General features: G+C 38.9%; 3 protein-coding genes across 4 annotated transcripts; 1 reads left to right on the forward strand and 2 right to left on the reverse strand.

Annotated features, from left to right (window-relative positions):
- Window positions 1–106: 106 nt before the first annotated feature.
- Window positions 107–12,651, reverse strand: gabra6a (gamma-aminobutyric acid type A receptor subunit alpha6a). Of its 2 annotated transcripts, none has more exons than XM_086084728.1 (10): window positions 12,423–12,651; window positions 12,232–12,338; window positions 10,735–10,802; window positions 10,205–10,395; window positions 10,048–10,130; window positions 9,827–9,970; window positions 7,823–7,975; window positions 6,210–6,460; window positions 4,528–4,775; window positions 107–1,656 (listed from the first exon to the last, which is right to left on the reverse strand). In XM_086084728.1, the coding sequence occupies exons 1-10, from the start codon at window positions 12,470–12,472 to the stop codon at window positions 1,635–1,637; spliced, it is 1,317 nt and encodes a 438-aa protein (XP_085940854.1). In that variant the 5' UTR covers window positions 12,473–12,651; the 3' UTR covers window positions 107–1,634. The 2 variants fall into 2 exon arrangements, with proteins under 2 accessions (XP_085940854.1, XP_085940853.1); XM_086084727.1 differs by having other exon boundaries at window positions 10,205–10,425; window positions 12,423–12,648.
- Window positions 12,652–12,792: 141 nt separating this feature from the next.
- nudcd2 (NudC domain containing 2) lies at window positions 12,793–14,673 on the forward strand. The gene is made up of 4 exons (XM_086084731.1): window positions 12,793–13,209; window positions 13,484–13,532; window positions 13,594–13,745; window positions 13,828–14,673. Exons 1-4 carry the CDS (start codon window positions 13,021–13,023, stop codon window positions 13,909–13,911), a joined length of 474 nt encoding a protein of 157 aa, XP_085940857.1. The 5' UTR covers window positions 12,793–13,020; the 3' UTR covers window positions 13,912–14,673.
- Window positions 14,640–18,722, reverse strand: ccng1 (cyclin G1). Its single transcript, XM_086084729.1, has 6 exons — window positions 18,525–18,722; window positions 17,169–17,432; window positions 16,836–17,089; window positions 16,669–16,747; window positions 15,704–15,814; window positions 14,640–15,593 (listed from the first exon to the last, which is right to left on the reverse strand). Exons 2-6 carry the CDS (start codon window positions 17,430–17,432, stop codon window positions 15,402–15,404), a joined length of 900 nt encoding a protein of 299 aa, XP_085940855.1. The 5' UTR covers window positions 18,525–18,722; the 3' UTR covers window positions 14,640–15,401.
- Window positions 18,723–18,860: the final 138 nt, after the last annotated feature.

Here is an 18,860-nt window from a genome sequence, read left to right on the forward strand (position 1 = left end):
ATCATGAGGCCTTCTTCGTTTGTTAGCTTTAGTTTTTTTTTTTTTTTAATAGTCGCTTAGCAGAGCAAAAATATACCCACACGTGTATAAAAGATTCACCACAATAAAAGTTTTCAACAGCACTGTATTTATTTACCAGATAAGCTAACAGTCAGCCTGGCTTCTTCTTTGACTATAATCTTTCAGTCTGGATGCCATGTGGCTCAATGCTTCCTCTCACAGTTCAGTTGTGGTACTACAATAGACATTTCGTTTTGGGGAGGGAGCATGAAGTGTTGAATGTGTGGTGTACTCCACACATTCAACATTTCTGCACACTTAAAAAAAACGCTGTGTTGTTGCGACGTAAATAACAATGGCGGCTTACGTTCAAATAAAGTTTCTACAAAATGTATTAAACTGGAAATGAATTATTTTTGAAAAATGAATCTCATAGTTATGTTAGCAACAAGCAAATAAATAATATAGAGCAAACTTGTCATTAAAGTCGGGGGTTCCTTTTAACTCATCAGTATGGGTAACTCTAAAAACAGTTGGGTCAAAAAAACAACCCAATTTTGGTTAAAAAGAAAAAGGACTGATCCAGTGTCTAGGTATCGTTGACCCAACCCAATTTTTGGGGTAATTTTGTACTAAACAACCCACAAATCGGGTAATTTTTACGAAACAACCCATTTATTTATTTTTTTGCATTTGTACGAAACACAGAAACAGAAAGTTGGGTCAAATTGACCCAATGGATTGATTATTGGGGTATTTTTTACTCAACTGTTTTTAGAGTGTAATTTTTACCCCTCGTTGGATCAAAATTCTTGACCTAACATTCTGGGTCAAATCCTCAACCCAATGTGCTGGGTATAAACAACCCCTAGCTATTTCAGCCAATTTGGGTTACTTCATTAATTTTTAGAGTGTGGCAAAGGTCTCTGCTCGCTCTACTTGGGTTCGTTTTCGTTGCATTTCTAATGAGAGAATAAAAAAAAAAAGAATTGTGTCACCCTCATGCAATGTTTCCAGAAGCAGCTCGTAAAAAAAAAAAAAAAAGAACCCCCACAGAGACATGCGTGGACAAAAGTGGGCTGCAAAACACCCCCCCCCCCCCTCACCATTCATCCTCAGCTTTTGAGCATGCACATTTTGCATGCATCAAGAGCAAAGTTGACTTTGATGTGCTTGCAGTGGGGGCTGTGACTCTGTAGAGGGCAGCCTTCTGAAAGCATTGGTACATTCTTGCATCACCAGCAGGTGCAGCCATCATAGATGATATCATCCGCTTTCTTTTTCATGTGGCTTGCGCGCTTCTCGGGGTGTCGCGCGCGCGCCGTTATCGGCCCGCCGTCGTCTGGTTTGAGGGGTCGGCGGGCTTGATAGCGATGGGGGGGGGGGGGGGGGAACCCGTGAAGGGCGGGCTCTTCAGCCTACTGATCAGAACACAAGTGGGCAGCGGTCACAGCCTGTGAAATGAATAGATGTGCGGCAGCAGAATAAATGAGTTTCTGATTCATTTCCTCTGTCAGATGAGAGCAGAACAAATGCTGAGAGCTTCACAGAGAGAGATGCGGGGAGGGGGAAGGGGGAGGGGGTTGGGGGGTTTCTCTCGCTCAGCACGTGCCCTTTTCCTGGTCCTCTTGCTTTTAAGAGGTTGGATCCACATCCCTGCAAGACCACAGAACACATACAGCACAAGCTTAGCCCATCTACGTGCACTGAAACGCACGCGACTCCCAAGCACCGCCTCCTCTCTCGCAAAGTGATGCAGTGAAAATATGTGAAGATGTGATTCAGCTCTTCTCCACGTTCTCGCTCTCAAAACAAGCGCAAAAAATTCTCTGACAGGAACACGAGAAGCATGATGAGCAGATTTGCACTCCCCAGGCGTTACGTAACACATCTCTCTCTCTGCCTCTCTTCTCTTTCTTGGTTGCGTTGGAGAAGTGGCCCACTTATTATGAGGCGTCGTTTCAAAGTGAGCGCTGATTTATTTGCCTGTGTGACCAAGTCAGTCCCAGTGGAGAAAGAGAGTTTTTATTAAAGCGTTTGGGGTTTCGCCGGCCCTCAGGTAACCCTTATATAAAAGCGCGATACATTCACTGGCACGTGTTGTGCCGTAAATCTAGTATTATGATGAAAGAAAGCGCACAGGCTTGAATGAAACGCCGCCTAGCATTATTGAGTTCTATTTATTTCCATCTCTTGGGGCTTCTTCAATATTAGCCATGATAGACAAAAGTACAGGCAGGGAAGTTATTGTTTTACTCAAGCGCTACACTTGGGGGGGAGGGGGGTGCTTTTTGACTGATTTACATCAGTTTTCATCTGACAGCATTCTTACCCTCACAAAAACGCTGAAAAGAGTGTGCGGCTCTAACATTCAGGCACTCTTCACTAGCAGCTAGCTGCTAGTCACTATCCGCTACTGCCGCCATATTGTTCTTTACAATCTTAAACAATGACACCATAATTCATCATTATTATCGTGTGTGTGTGTATTAAATTAGTCTCTAAATATGATTTTGGGATGCTGTTGATATCAACTTGAACGATAAGAGAGCAGCCACTGCGAGTTAGCTGAGTCCCGCTAGCTAGCTAGCCAAATGGAGCTTGTCTGACCAATGTGAGGACGTGTAGCTTGTTGTTACTGAATGCGTATCAATTCTTATGTCTACTTATGTTGGTCATAACAGCTTAACTGAGCAAAATTTATTTTTTTGACTAAATACTTAGTAGAATCAAGTTTTTTTTTTTATATAGATAATGACAGGCACATTTAAAATATAGCCAGGTTTTGTTCCCCTTTAAAGCATTGCCACTGCAGTTATGAAGGTTTATGCTAGCAACAGTTTCAGCCTGAAATAATAAATAAACATTAAAATACATTTTCATAGGAAGTATGAAATATATAAAGCAACTTGACATTCAAACAGCATCACTGAATCAATTCCACTCAACTTAAGAATTTCCACGGTATTCACTATTTTATATTATTATTTAGTGTTGATACTGTTTTCTCTTGGCGCAAAAGTCCTTTCGCTGTCTGCTGCCTTTGTTGCGTGTGTGCAAGCGAGATGGAGGTTAAATCCCAACCAGGAAGGGCAAACGTCTCTGTAGGGATCGCTTGTAAGATATTCTGCAGCAAAGTGCTACCTGACTCATGTTAGGGTTAAGACGTTCATCCGTCAATGTGGTGCCACTTTGCTCATGAATATTAGTGACCTGTCGCTGCTCCTGATCCCATCTGGCTCAAAAGGCCAGCTGACATGTACGATATATGATACAATACATGCATTGAATAGCATAATAGCGAGTTCATTTTCTCACAGTCCTGTTGAATTATGCAAACTTTCTTTAGACTTCATCCCAAATTCCTTGAAAGGCAACAATAGGTCATTCAGCCAAGGTTTATACTATATATGCCTTTATTCTAGGGTATATATAAATTAAAATGATGAAATACCGTGTAGTGGAATCTTTCAAATTGAACGCGCTATGGTTGTACATTTTGCAATTCAATGTTAAAGGAAAAGTAAAAGTGAACTAAGTCGCACAAAACTGCCAAAATTAAAAATTAATAAATGACTAAATAAATAAATAAAAGTGAAAATGCAACAAAAAAATATATAACTGGAAATAAAAACAACTATATATATATGTGTGTGTGTGTGTGTGTGTGTGTATGTATATTTATATATATATATATATATATATATATATAGAATTCAATGTCAATAAATAAATAAAAACGATCTGCTCTCACATTTATTTATTTCATGCTGCAGACGCTCCGTCAGGTCAAAAATGTTAATCAAATGAGGCGAGCGTGTCTTGGGTTGGGCTCCACTGTTTATATATTTATTTTTGTATTTATTTCGACATTTATTTTTAGATTTTAAAAAAAATATTTTACATTTATTTTTATTTTTTGAATCTCGTTCTTTATTTTTTGTGTTTCTTTTTTACTTTACAGATAGATAGATAGATAGATAGATAGATAGATAGATAGATAGATAGATAGATAGATAGATAGATAGATAGATAGATAGATAGAAAGATAGATAGATAGATAGATAGATAGATATTGTTGCTTTTATTTCATTTATATTTATTTTTTGTATTTAATTTTTTCAATTTAATTTTTTTATATCCGTTTTTATTTTCACTTTTATTCATTTATTTATTTATTTGGTCATTTATTTATTTTTTAATTTTGGCAGTTTTGATCCACCATAAGACTCTTGGTGATAACAAAGAGAGAGAAGCCATGCTAATTGCTAAGCTAACATACGGATGGCATTGTGAAACACGGGAATTAAGCGCTTGTGTGATCGAGTACACTTTCATAGGCATGCGCAAGTCAATACCTCTTGGCATTATGGGGAAATATACTAGGTATGTGGCATTTCGCCTACAAGTACGTTTAAACACATTTGCGAGTACGTTTGAACGTAATGAAAAATTACCGTAGAGTATTTCTACAGTATATCGCTTATGTATGTAGATGGAAAGATGGTTGTCATTTAGTGAGTGTACCTGGCTCTCTCCATGGTGTCCTTGGCCAGGTAGATGTACCAGTAGACCAGGTTGAAGAGGCCAAAGGTCAAGGGGAAGAGAATGCGGGAGTACTTGTCGATGGGGCTGGTGCCGGCCAGCTGCGGGATTTCGGGGAAAGCTGAGCCCTGCTGAAGGAAGATCGGCACGGGCGGAGCCTCGGCCGGTTCACTGGGGCACATCGAGTGGTTTCTCCTCTTCAGGCCTTCTTGAGTGCTGGTGTTGGACTCCTGGGAGGAGGGTAGGTAATGCGAGTGTGGTGATTATAATACGGTGTTGTCACGTAGTATTGTTTGTTCCCACGGGAGCTTTCCAATGGCATGCAAGCATGCTTATAGAAGACAGCAGGTAATTTGATGAATGCCCATAGGACCCGAGCAGATTATGCAGCGCTGGAGTTCTTCTCACACTTAGGCTATTTTTAAAACATCTAACCATGAAGCCCCGCACGTGAGACGGATCCCAAGAGGATGCTATGGTGGCTTACTGTATTAGCATAAAGCATATAGCCACAGATGAGAGTGTTGTAACAGAAAACATTACTATTTAATGTGTAGCGTGTGCATGTGTGTGTATGTGTGTGTGGGGGTGATTACTGGTTTTTAAAAAAAAAGAAAGAAAATAAGAAATTTTTCAACAACTGTAGCTTTAACTTCATCATTAACATTCTTCATCCAACTCTAATCCACAAAGAGAAAAATGCTCACCATTACCACAGACTAGATTAGAGAAGCTTGGGCCTAGCATTATTTATTTTTTTAGGAAGTTACAAAGTACAACAACAAAAATATAGTTGACCTCGTAGAATGGGGTTAAGTTTGTGTGAGTGTTCGGCAGCAAGCGAATACTGAATGTGGAATTTCCTTCTAGTTTCAAGTTGTTTTTTTTAGGAGACGGTTTTAACACTAAAGTGTTGTCAGCCACGTTAATTTTGGCTGTAATTGAACTGTTGGCCACAAGATGGCGGCACATTATAGTTTGAAGCAGAGCCGTTGATAAGTGATATGTGACCAGCAGTTGATCAATCACAGCGTAGTACTCTCCGCTGTGATTGGTCAACTGCTGGTCACATGACAAATGGACGCCATGTTGTTGTTACCCTTGCAGAAACCGAGTTGGACAAGCGCTCTCTATCAACAGCTGTGGTTTGAAGCTGTTTATATTTGAAAGAAGAAGACGAAAAGCAGGAAGTAGGTCAAAAGTATTTCAAGATTAGCATAGTTTGTACTGATCAATCAACATTAAATCCTCTGTCATCTTACTTTTTAGTATACAGAAAGTGACGGCTATAGATTAATTTTATAATGTATGTCTTTGGGCATGGTTATTGATGTATATTGAGAGATGATAAATTTGTTAGCCTGGAAAAAAAGAATATTTACTGTAAATAACGCAGATGGCTTGGTACATTGTAACACTGTCCAATTTATTTGCCTTATCTATTGCTATTGTTTTCTCACAATATCTGTTTTTAAACATGTCTATATTATTTCTGAAAGTGTGTTTAAACACCAGTTTAAAAAAAAAGTTGCTGTTAATGTCATAAAAACATGCTTAACTGACTGTGATTTTGATATCAATTGAAATAATCGCGATAATCATTTCCCCCTCCCACCAAATTGCCCAGCTATAGAGCAAAACATTTGATGTGACTCTGCGCTCACCGAAACCGTGTCTTCATCATCGCTCGCCGTCGCTAAAACCTCTAGCTTGTCCTGTCGGGCTTTATTCCTCTTCAGGCGGTTGGCCTGCAGCGTGGCAAAGTAGTTGACGGCCGCAAACTCGACCAGGGCCGAAGCCACGAAGGCGAAACACACGGCGATGAACCAATCCATGGCTGTGGCGTAGGCCACTTTGGGAAGGGACTGGCGGGCGCTGATGCTCAGGGTGGTCATTGTTAGCACTGTGGTGATGCCTGAGGGAAAGCAAAGCATATGCTGCCAATGTCTCTCTCACACATCTGTTAACGTAGCAGGTTGTCGTGATGCAAATACAAATGACGACACTGTTCTCACTAAATCAATATTTAAATCTAACATAAGCAGAAATCCATTTCCATTGTTAGGATTTTCAATATATTATAGGCTACAGTAAAATTTTCCATTTGAATTGCTATCTCTTCTTCTTCGTTTTTTCTCCAACAGTTTAGCAGTCCAGCTATCCATTTTCATTTTCATATATTCTTTATGCTCCACAATTTTTATTGTCTATTACACCAGCTTACTGAGTCCCTTATAGTAGTTGTTAAACTCTTCTTCATTGGTGTCTGCATGACTGCACCACTGTATAGAGGAATAATTTTCACTAAGATCCAACCGATTACTCGTCCGACCAATTTAATCGGCTGATATTAGCTTCTTCTTTCTTTCTTTTTTTATAAAGCTACTTTAAATCGGGGGGAAAACAGCTGGGTTTTTTTTTTTTGCTCTTTGTTTTTTCTTCTTCCACAACATAAGATTACTTGTCCGACCAATTTAATTGGCCGATATTAGCTTTTTTTTCTTTTCTTTTAAAGCAACTTGAAAATGGGCTTTTTTTTTTATCTTTGTTTTTTTTCTTTCACAACATAAGATTACTCGTCCAACCGTTTGAATTTTTAAAATTAAAAAAATAAATAAACAAAAACTATGTTAAAATAGACAAAACCCAGCTGTTTGTTTTGTATGGATTTTTAATTTTTTTTGCTGATTGTCTTTTTTTCACAACGTAAGTTTACTCGTCTGACCGTTTTAATCGGCTGATATTAGCTGTTTGTTTTATTAAAGCAATTTTAAAATGGGCAAAAAAACCTGCTGTTTTTGTTGTTTAGTTTTTGCTGATTGTTTTTTTTTTCTTCCACAACATAAGACAAAGATAATCACATTCAAATATTCCCACTCCAAAAAACAAAACAAAAATCTGCCTATTTTTCTTTCTCTGTTGTAAACTTTAAACAAATCCTTAAGGACAAATTAATAAAAAAATAGTTAAATGTTCTGCCCGTAATTCATATCTTTATTGTTGTAAGTGTTACAGAACAAAACAAAAAAATAAGTTATTTAATTTTTTTTAATTAATCGGCCAATTAATCTGTTATCGGAAATTGATTCTGCCATTTGAATCGTCATTGGCCTAAAATCCACGTCGGACAAGCTGTTCATTGTCCAATGTTATTATTACGTTTTACGGTCTTATTCTTAAACAATATATTAACGGGGGGGGGGGGGGGTTGTCCGCTTTCTAATCAAACATGCACACCTGCTTGCCGCATTTTCAATTCACAGTAAAGGTGACATACCGGCGACTGTACGCGCGGGGACAGACTCCTTATTGATCCAGAACGAGACTTGTGACAGCACGACAACCATGATAAGTGGAATGTATGTCTGGATGAGGTAGTAGCCCAGCTTCCTCTGGAGATGGAAATGGACCACCTGCACCGAGTAGTGACCTGCAAGAATAAACAGCATGTGTGAGGAGAGCGGCCCTGAGGGACAGCGCACAATCAATGCCCTTGCCTGCCCTTCAAACTAAATAGCTGCTGGGACATAGCACAGAGTATACAAACTGTACTGCAAATGTAGGAGAGAGGATTGGGGTAAGGGGGGCTCCAGTGTCATTATGCGCAATCTAAACACAGAGCAAAAATAAGCTGCACACACACACATAAAGATTCTCTTTCTGCTTGATGAATGGGTATCATTGCTCTATTCGTCAGCCTTTTCCTCTCGTTTTCAGGATTCTGCTGGGTTCACAGCAGGGGAACGCTTCTTCATCTGGTGGAAAGACAAAACGCTCACACGTCGCCATCTTTCCTCTCGGTCTGTGTATTGCTTTAAATGCTGTACGTACTGTAAAGGAACACTGTTAATTTTAGAGAGGTTCCAAATTAATTCTACAGTTCTCTGTCTTGGAGTAATCTTTTTTATATATATATATATATATATATATATATATATATATATATATAATAATTTTTAAAAGGAAAACAAAGCACTTTGGAGTCATCAAAACTACAAAATTAGCAAAAGTAAAAACATTTTTTTTTTAACAATTTAAACTGAAAATAAATTCGCCCCATTAGGAAACATAACAAAATTTGAGGGTACAGAAAGAAAGCTAACCAAGTACAAGATAGCTGACAAAACGAGGTACACCCAGACATGACGCAAGTGCAAAACATGACACAATGAAATTGACACAGAGAAAACATGACAAAGCAAGAAACAAAACTGAATCTAATGAAAATCAACATACATACATACAGCTATATTTTTATTTTAAATGCAGGCTATCTGACAAAATATCTGTTCAAGCACGTTCTAAACCAGCAGTCTGCCAACCACCAGGGGGCGAACGCTTGGTTTAGGCTTCATGAAGCTCCCAAAATAACTGAGCGCCCTCTACTGAGTCATGGCGAGAGGAGAAAGTACAAGAAAAAATGGAGATAAGGTACATACATACATGGAGATAAGGTAGATACATTGTTCGAAGTTAGCGCCAACATTTATTCTGAAATGATAATCCCTTCATTTAAAAGTCTCATTTTGCTCTGAAAACTGTTGTTTACATATTATTTTTTGAAAAGTAGTGCAGTAAAAATATATGTGCATTTCCTATTGATGACTTATTTAGTAAAGTTGGCCTACCTTGATATTAAATTGTATTTTTAGCGTGTGCTATATACGTAAAATAGTTTCACTTGTAAATATTCCCTTTTTGGAATAATAGAAACAAGACTTTATCAAGAAATTACAAAATATTATTAAGTTGCAGCTAATTTAATCATAAAAATGTTTAGTACAAATTACTCGTAAAGGCAGTATGTGTTACATCAACTTGACATAGTTAAGTTAGTAGTGCTTTTTGTAAATATTGGCTACTTAATCTATTTAATTATTTTCACCGTTCAACTTTACAGTGAGATGTTCTCCCTTACATGATGAATAATTGTGATTAATAATCATGATTATCATGTTGGCCATAATCACGCAGCCCTAAAGCAGAGTAGCTATCTACTATATTTGTGACACGGTGGGGCCAATATTCCGGGATTTCACAGAGTTGTGGGGCCCACCCGTCCTTTTTGCTGGGCCCCACAAGTTTAGACCTCTTTTTGAGGGTCAAGACCTGGTTTTAGAGCTTAGGTTTGAATTGGGTTATGGTTGAGGTTGGGGTAAGAAATGGGGGTAGGCAATCATTTTTGATGGTTGGGGTTATGGGCTAGGAAATGTCATTATGTCAATGAGATGGCCCCACAAAGATAGTAAGCAAACGTGTGTGTGTGTGTGTGTGTGTGTACCTGTGTTGGACTTGAAAATCTCACTGGACAACGTCTGCCCCACCAAATCATACTGCAAAAGGCTCATGGACTCTTTGGGACAGTCGACAGACTTTACAGGCCCCTTCCTCCAAGTGAAAACGATTTCGCTGCTGGTGTAGGCGTCTGAAAAGTGAGTTTTAAGATGAATTTTGGTCACATTTGTGAATGTCCCTTGAGCTCCAGCAGTCTGCGTTACTCACAGCTTCCAAATCTCAGAGGACAATTGTGACCATCCATGGGGAAGTTCATAAGATTCATCGGACACTCTGAACTTATTGTCAGCCTATAACAACAGGTTGAATAGAAAGCATTTATCAAAAATATACATTTCTCACAAATAATAACTACTAAAATCACCTCATCGTGTAGAGGACAGTCCCGTTTTGCATAATACGGAAAAGCTTGTTCGGCGTGGTCATGTTGTGCGAAATGGATTTTTTGGAGTTTCGGAAGAAGGTGTCCGGTGTCCAGATCTTGTCGACCATGAGGTTGTTCAACCGCAGGATTTCAATGGGGCCCTCAAATTTGAGCCTCTCGTCAACCCACATCTGTCGAAAGAACATGTCTGTGGTGTATTCCTGACACACACAGAAAAAGCAGCAAATAAAAACATTCTCATTTTGCTTTCATCCTCTCGCGACAGCAAACAACTTTCTCTGCTGACGGTCGCTTGTCACTCATTCCGCATAATTCATCAGTCTATTAATCCCTCCCTCGCTGGCATGTTGTCATATTGATTCGGAAGTCATCAGTAATGGCGTTAAAGAGCTGGTCAAACAGATTAGATGCGCTCGTGGCAGGATGCCCCGCAAGGCAGGCAGTTACTTGGTCACCGTGTGTCTCACAAAGTCAAGACGTCGTTTTGCACTGCGGAATTAATAGCGTACCATCTCAACATCTGACACGGGTCCAAAACTTGTGACAAAGATGTCCGTTTTCACCTCAGTGACGCCGCCTGCAACACAAATCAACATGTAAACAAAATGGAAGATGTTATTTTTTTAAATAATGAATGATATTTATGTATTTGAAGTCAACTCAAAAACACGGCATATTAACTCATTTGCTGCCATTGACGGCTATAGACGTCAAAAATTCATTTGAACTATTTCTATTAGTTTAACATTTTTCCCCACTTTTGTTACAAGAGTATAAAAACCTAGGATTTTTTTTTATTGTAAATTTAGAAGAGATGTAAAATTTGTGATTAATCGTGAGTTTTTTTTTTTTTTAGTTGATCAGGGGCAGACAAAACAAGTTTTACTTCTTTCTGTCCCCTTTCATTCTTTTGCTTTACTTGGAATTTGAATATTGTTTTTTATTGTCTTTTTTTCTTTTAAATTAATGAAATACATTGATTGATTGCGTTAACTAGTGGAGTCATGCAATTAATTATGATTAAAAAATGTCCATCGCCATACGCCTCTAATTTTCAATAATCTTTTCTTTAAAAAATAAAATAAAAAGATTATTAAAAATAAAATAAAATAAATTTAAATAAAAAAAAAGAAAGAAAGAAGAAAAGATTAATAAGAATTAAGAGCGTCAGGGGATTCATTTTTTCCCGTAATTAATCGCATGACTTCACTAGTTAACTCATGATTAATCTAAAATTCAAAAATCTGTTCTAAATGTACAATCATTTTTTTTCTAGGTTTTCATACTCTTGTTAACAAAAGTGGAAAAAAATGTTAAACTAATAGAAATAGTTCAAATGAATTTTTGACGTCTATAGCCGTCAATGGCAGTGAATGAGTTAATATCGCGTTTGTAGAACACCATTTTGCGTAATTAGCAAAATGCCTAATTTTCCCCCATCTCAGGGGGCAGCCATTTTGCCATTTGCTGTCGACTGAAAATGACATCACAGTTGCTCAGAGTTTAGGACCAATCACAGCTCACCTGTTTTCTGAGTTTGGTCATGTGACATTCACAAGCTGAGCCGTGATTGGTGATTACCTCAGCCTGAGCAATTGTGATGTCATTTTCAGTTGACAATAAGATGCAAAATGGCCGCCATCTGACGTGGATTTTGCTGCTTAACTCATATCCCACAAATATAATATTAATATTTATTTATATATATACCATACAACATATTATGGTTAAGAACATTTTGGTGTTGACTTTCTCTTTCATGATTTCTCACAATAACTATCAGAAATGATTTAACAAGGTCACAAAGCAATAAGTATCACCAGACACTTTATTCCTATACAGCTCTGCAAATGTTTACATTTTCAAATCAATTTTACAACATTCCTAGGAACTCACAATGACTCCCTGGCTATTTTCTGAACAGGCACAACACGGACTACTCATATGCTCCTAGCTCTAACATAATGCCTGGTGTCCAATTTTCTTGTAAATCTTGGTAGAATTACCTCCAGATCCAGGTCGCAGTCTATTGTCATAACCATCCAAAAATCGATCCAGAATGAGAGTGATGTTGTCTGAGTAAATCTTCTCATTTGAATTCACATTGCCTAGGCTTTGAAGAGAAAAAAAGAACACATACAAACAAATAAAAATAACAATGTTTACCTGACAAATATTGGACTAGATGAGGGCCTACCTTATCCCACAGATACATGTAAGAATAGAATGCAAGAAAAAGACGGCCATCTCTAGGGGAAATTTGTTTATAGATGCTGCTGAAACTCCTTTAACATCTAACTATAATTATTATTATTTTTAAACAGAGTTCTTCATGGTGCAGTGACCTGTAGCTGTGCATAAAGGCAGTCATGGACATCAGGAAACGACGAGTAATCCAATTAACAGATTACTAAATCCTCTCCTGTTTTAGACAAACTGCATAGTTTGTTGTATTTTTCTACAAATAAATCAGCATGTCGCTTAAATACAGCGAAGGTCCCAGCTGAACAACAAAAAACAAAAACGTTAAAAATGTCAAAACTTTTTTTCTTTTTTTATTCATTACAAAACTTGCTGTGCTGTTAATGGACACAGGATGGCACTGTCACGCCACACATTACCGGAAATGACATCACCGCAGTGGCACGAAGAAGAACTTTTGCGGAAAGACTGCCACCACAACAAACACACATTATTGAATATTTGCCAATAATACAAATAGTTATTTCGTTACTCTGCAAAAGTGCGAAACGTTTACCTTTTCGGTGCATTACAAACTAATTCTTACGGGCGGCATGTCGGTGCACTTCGACGAGAGGAGCGGACTGGTTCCATGTCACACAAGCTGGGGCTCGTGGAGCCAAACCATGGAGGAGATTTTCATCGAAGTCAACGTGCCCCCCGGGACGTCGGCGAAAGAAATCAAGTGTCATTTGGGAACCAGAGACGTTGAGCTCAACGTCAAAGGGACAGAAATAATCAAGGTCGGCTGCTGTCCTGTACTGGCAATGACTGATTGGTTCAAAAATTAGATTCGAATCGAATTCAATGTATTTGGCTTTTACAATCAATTGTTAAGTTAGTCTTACAGGGACTTAGGCTTAACTAGCATAAACACATTTAGTAATCAGTATCTCTTGTGAGTATGATGTCAATTATTTAGGAAGTTTGTTTCTCCTGGACAATGATCAGAAAATGGAAATTGTACAGTATTCTATTCAGCCACCTTCACTTTGCCATGTCGCCATCTTTTGACAGGGCAGGCTGTTTGGTGCAACTGTGTCTGACGAGGCTACATGGACCCTTGGTAGGTTGCGACTTGTTATGTAGATGTATGCATTGGCTCACTCCACTTGTTTTATCCACAGAGGACAAATGTCTCATTCGAATTGTGCTGATGAAGACAAACCGAGAGGCGGGGAACTGCTGGTCCTCTTTGTTAGAGGGAGAATACTGCGCCAATGCTTGGATCCAGGACCAAATGCAGAGAAAGCTCACACTAGAGAGGTTCCAGCGAGAGGTTAGATGCTCTGCTTTTTGTATTTATGTCACTTTATTCCAATATTAAGTGACCAATATGAAGTAATTCATAATTTCTCTAGAATCCTGGATTTGACTTCAGTGGTGCAGAGATTTCAGGAAACTTTGCTGGCGGTGGTCCGGACTTTTCCAGTTTACAAAAGTGATGTGCACCAAAAACCCATATTGGGGATGTCAGGTTGGCATTAATAAACACTATAGCTTGTATCACAGCACGCACGACCTGTAGGTCCGATGTTAAGTGTTTTAGTGTGAATGTTACACCATGATGTTTTTTATTCTAAAACAACTTTGTCTTATATAAAGAAAAATAACTAATTGTGTATACAAGTTGAATGTCATTAACCATGAATGTTCCACCAGTTTGGCCCATTAACTCATTCACCGCCATTGACGGATATAGACGTCAAATATTCATTTGGACTATTTATTAGTTTAACTTTTTTTTTTTTTTTTTACATTTTTGTAAACAAGAGTATAAAAACCTAGATTTTTTTAATTGTACATTTAGAACAGATATTACATTTGTGATTAATTGCAAGTTACCTCGTGAAGTCATACAATTAAAAAAAAAAAAATCGCCTGATGCTGCAAATTTTTTAATTATCTTTTCCTTTTTAAATCGTGATTAAATTTTGTTTTATTGTAAACGCACAACTTCAATAGTTAACTCACGATTAATCATACATTTTATGTTATGTACAATAAAAAAAATTCTAGGTTTGCATACTCTTGTTAACATAAGTGGAAAAATGTTAAACTAACAAAAATAGTTAAAATTAATTTTTGACGTCAATAGCAGTGAATGCGTTAAGAAGCAGCTAATTCCCTTTTGTCACATGTTGGTGTAGATTTTGAAACAAGGACACATTCATAACTTTTCAATAAAGTTTTATTGAAAGGTACAAGTCCATTTGTAGATGGTGTATTCAGTCCTTTAGAATGTATTTTTGGAACTAATAGTGACAATACTTGTCGTACTGAACAAACAAACAGCAAGAGGAACTGCAATGCAAATTCCAAATCACATTTTAGACCAAAAGGTACATCGTGTTCCCAACTGAAATATGTGGCACTTCACACTGTGCCAATAACTCTATCAAATGGGGAAAACAAATCATCCGCAACCACTGATGACCGCTGTGCCAATGCCTTCAACTTGCTTTATTAACAAACAAACAAAAAAGAAAAATCACCTTGGGTAGGAGTGTGCATTCAAGACAGTTTATCAACCTAGGGTGGAAGTTAAGGATTTTGGGCCCGATTTCTTGGTTCCATATTTTTGTTTCGCAAAATCCTTCTCCCTCCTCTTCCACATGGTGGACTGAGGACCTAGGTGGTTCATTACTTAATAGCTTAAAACCAGGAACCCGTTCCAGGAAACACCAAACACCGTGGAACGGATTCGAACAAGAACATACTCGCACACCCTCGGATGTCAATCTGAGCAGTAGAGATGTCGCTAATTTACTACTTCCTGTTACTGCGGGAGGAAGGCCTGTTCACTTAAAGATCGCCATCTCACAGATGAGGATCTTTAAGTAAAAAGTGAGGCCAAGTCGCCTGACAAGTTAAGCCAATCGCAGGAGGGGAAAAAAAACATTTTGGGTCAGGCGACAACATGGCGGCTACGTGTTTAACAAGCCGACTCGGGTATGGTGGGGAGGTGGGTGATCTTGTAGTAGCTGTGCTTCAGCTGGCGAGCGGTTCGTCCCGAAATGGTCCAGCGAAGTCTCTGGCTGTTGGGCCTGGAGCACTTGGCGGTGGCGTATTCAGCCAGGCATTTGCCCACCAACTCACGCATACACACAAGATCGCCCTCTCTGATCTATACAGCAAACGAACAAGATTATTGAATTTATTTTTCCCCATCTTTTTTTTGTTTTTTTTACCCAAATGCAGTGTTATCAGAAATGTTCAGATACATGACACACTTACAGTTAGTAGCTTCTGCAGATTTTCCAGGGCCTCGGAGAGTTGGTCCCTTTCCTCTGGGTCATGTTGGTCCTCCGCCTCAAGACACAGGAGAGCCATGGCAAGCAGAGATGGCTGGAGGCAAATCGGAAAAGATTTGAGTGAGTAGAATTCATGTAGTAGACCAACTTTGTTTTTGGTTTTAGCATTTAGGACAGGGATGTGCAACTGTCAGCCTTGTGACCACATTAAGTAGCCCCTTAATTTAAAATAATAATAATTGAGGAGGGAGATTTTTCCCCCCCAACAGCCCCCTAGCAAAACAACAACAACAAAAAAAATCTCCAAAATGTTTTCTATACGGGGGGGGTCCAAAATATTAAAAACAGTTTTTGTTTTTTTGCAGATTTAGAATATTATCACCCTCTTATAATTATTGCCCAAGTCATTTCTTTGCAAAAACAATTTTTCTTCCCTAAATCTACTCGTGATGCAAATGGTTCAATTTTTGGTGTTTCCTGAAAAATCAAAAAAAATAAAATGATTTAGGCGATTATTTTAAGAAGGCGTCAAACTTACTACCTCAATAATATTTTGAGTGAGTTGATTTTTGTGGGGGAAAAATGCACAAAATGTTCTTACACTTAACTCATTCACTGCCATTGACGGCTATAGATTAATTAAAAAAATTTAAATCTGTTCAAAATGTACAATACATTTTTTTCTAGGTTTTTATATTCTTGTTAACAAACATGGGAACAATTTTAAACTAATAGAAATAGTTCAAATGAATTTTTGACGTCTATAGCAGTGAATGAGTTAATGTTGGTTTGCCGTTTTTGTTGTTATCCGGCAAGGGAATGTTTTCTACAGTACGTGGCCCCTGAGAAGCAGTAATGACAAATTGTGGCCCCCTCCAGCATTTAAGCTGTCCATCCTTGCGGTTTGGTGTTAGCAAGTCATCTGATAGCAGAACGGGGAACACCTACCTTCAGTTTGGAGAAGACAAAGGAGCAGTGACAAGCTTTCAACTGAGCCTCCAGTCTCTCAAGGCTCAGCATCTTCTCACTGTGTAAACAAACAAAGCACGTCTTTTAAGAATTTGGCTGCAATGATTCTACTACATCGGTGTAATATAATAATAACTGGTCTTCACCTATCTGCGCCAAGCTGCTCCTGGATATAGCTGTGAAAAATGCGGAGGAAGCGGAGGGCCGTGGGGGCCTTCACCTTCCAGTTGAGCTTCTCCATAACGATCTTCTCCATCCGCATCATGTCAGACACCGTGAAACGGTTCTGACTGATGCGGATCAGGTCGTTGGCGAGGGGGATGTTCTTACTCTCTTCGGAGGACTTCACAGCAATGTAGAAGCAGCAGAGACCCACGCAGGACAGGTGCTTTGGTTGAATCTGGACACAACCGGACGAACGTCATTCAGGCCTTTCGGTGACGGGCGGGGCTTGACGATTCGGCCACCGTCGCACAAACCTTCATGGTGGAGAGGAAGCGGTCGAGCAGGCTGATGGCCAGGGAGAACGTCTCCGAGCTGAAACCGAAGAACCTGCTGAGAGTGAGCAGGTCCTTCACCTCCAGCTCCCTCAGTCTGCTCGTCATCCTCAGCCCGTTGTCCGAAGCGCTCTCAATGATCCTCAAGCCGCTGAGCTTTGGCTGGTAGCGGCCCTCCAGGTCTGTTAAGCTTTTCAGCTGGACTGCAAAAGGCAACGCGCCGGGTCCTGTCACTGTGTCGATCATCTGTGTGCAAAATGGCAGAACATATTTAAAAACTGAAGGGGGGTGTCTACGGCCCTGACGACACCATTCGCTGATGTACGTGAGCAACAAGGTACTTAATATAGTCTATTTAGAAAAAAGAAAAACAAATATATAGTCTATTACACTGAAGAAGAAATATGCAGTAAAATATCGATATTTTGGTTTGAATAATTTTAAGTGGCTTTAAATTTAATTAATACTAATACTGTACAATTAGACATTTTATTTTAAACTTAACACAGCAAAAGATAAATGTTCATTGTTTTCTAAAGTACCATCAAATCAGATGTTTGAGACTTTTATTTTGGTTGAACACAAAGATAAAGTCTGTTGTCGATCAATTGTTGCATAAGTCAGGTCACAACCTGATAAACGAATGCTACTGCTTCAGATAACAAACTTGTTTACATGCAGCGTCTCTTGCAGACGCGACTTTTCACAGTCAAGTTATTCTGGTGGCCTTTTGCAACTCGGCAGCTGTCAAATTGGGCTCAACTGGACTGGTGGGAGGGGCGAATCAACGGTGTGACGTCACAGGGAACCGCTATAAAACTTTATTCCAAACAATTCATTTATCATGTTACGTTCGCAGTCTGTTGTTTTAAAATCAAATGCGGTAGTAGTGTTGAACATTTCACAGCTTTGTTAAAAAAAAAAAATGAAAAAATAAAAATAAAAATGGGGGGCGTGAGGGCGTTAGGTCGTTGGTAACATGCCCGGACAAGTCCCTGCCCATACAAAGCTAAGCAACAGCTAGCTGTGTTAACACTAGGCCCGGTAACAACAACAACCAAGGTCACATAACATTATGTGTACCTGCATACCAAAAACAAAATATAATGAGGACAGTTTAGGTGAGACATACGTCACGGTGATAGATAACCAAGCAAGTAAACGTACAAGCGTTAGATGCCAAAGCTAATGCTAACTCTCGCTAAATATACTACAAACGATCAACAAAAGTTATAACATTCTTCATACTTGGCGCATTCAAATGATTTCATCTTGTCTTGTGACACCGGGTGTTACCAAATTTAAAAGCTGATATAAAAAGAAGTCTGCTGTACTTACCTTGGTTCAAGTTACGTTGGTTGTACAATTGAGGGGGGGAATCCGTAGGAGTAAAAGCGGGTGAATCAGGTGTAAAACACCAAAAAACGTAAGTATGGACTTTCTTTTAAGAAAGTTTTAAGCATAGATTTTGTACCTGCCTATGCACACCCCCGACCCTCGGAGAAGGCGACGGGGAAAAGGACAGATTGGAGTTTATTAGGACTTAAAACCAAGCCCATGTCGTAACACGGCGAGCTCTCATTGGTCATCGAGGGTGACGTTCGTTATTCTGTAATTCTATTGGATGGTTTCCTCGTCTTTCACATGTAAGACCCGCCCTCTGTAAACAGGAGA

This window comes from Leptonotus elevatus, chromosome 9, assembly GCF_054856555.1.
Source record: "Leptonotus elevatus isolate MCC_2025b chromosome 9, RoL_Lele_1.0, whole genome shotgun sequence".
Classification (NCBI taxonomy): Eukaryota; Metazoa; Chordata; class Actinopteri; order Syngnathiformes; family Syngnathidae; genus Leptonotus; species Leptonotus elevatus.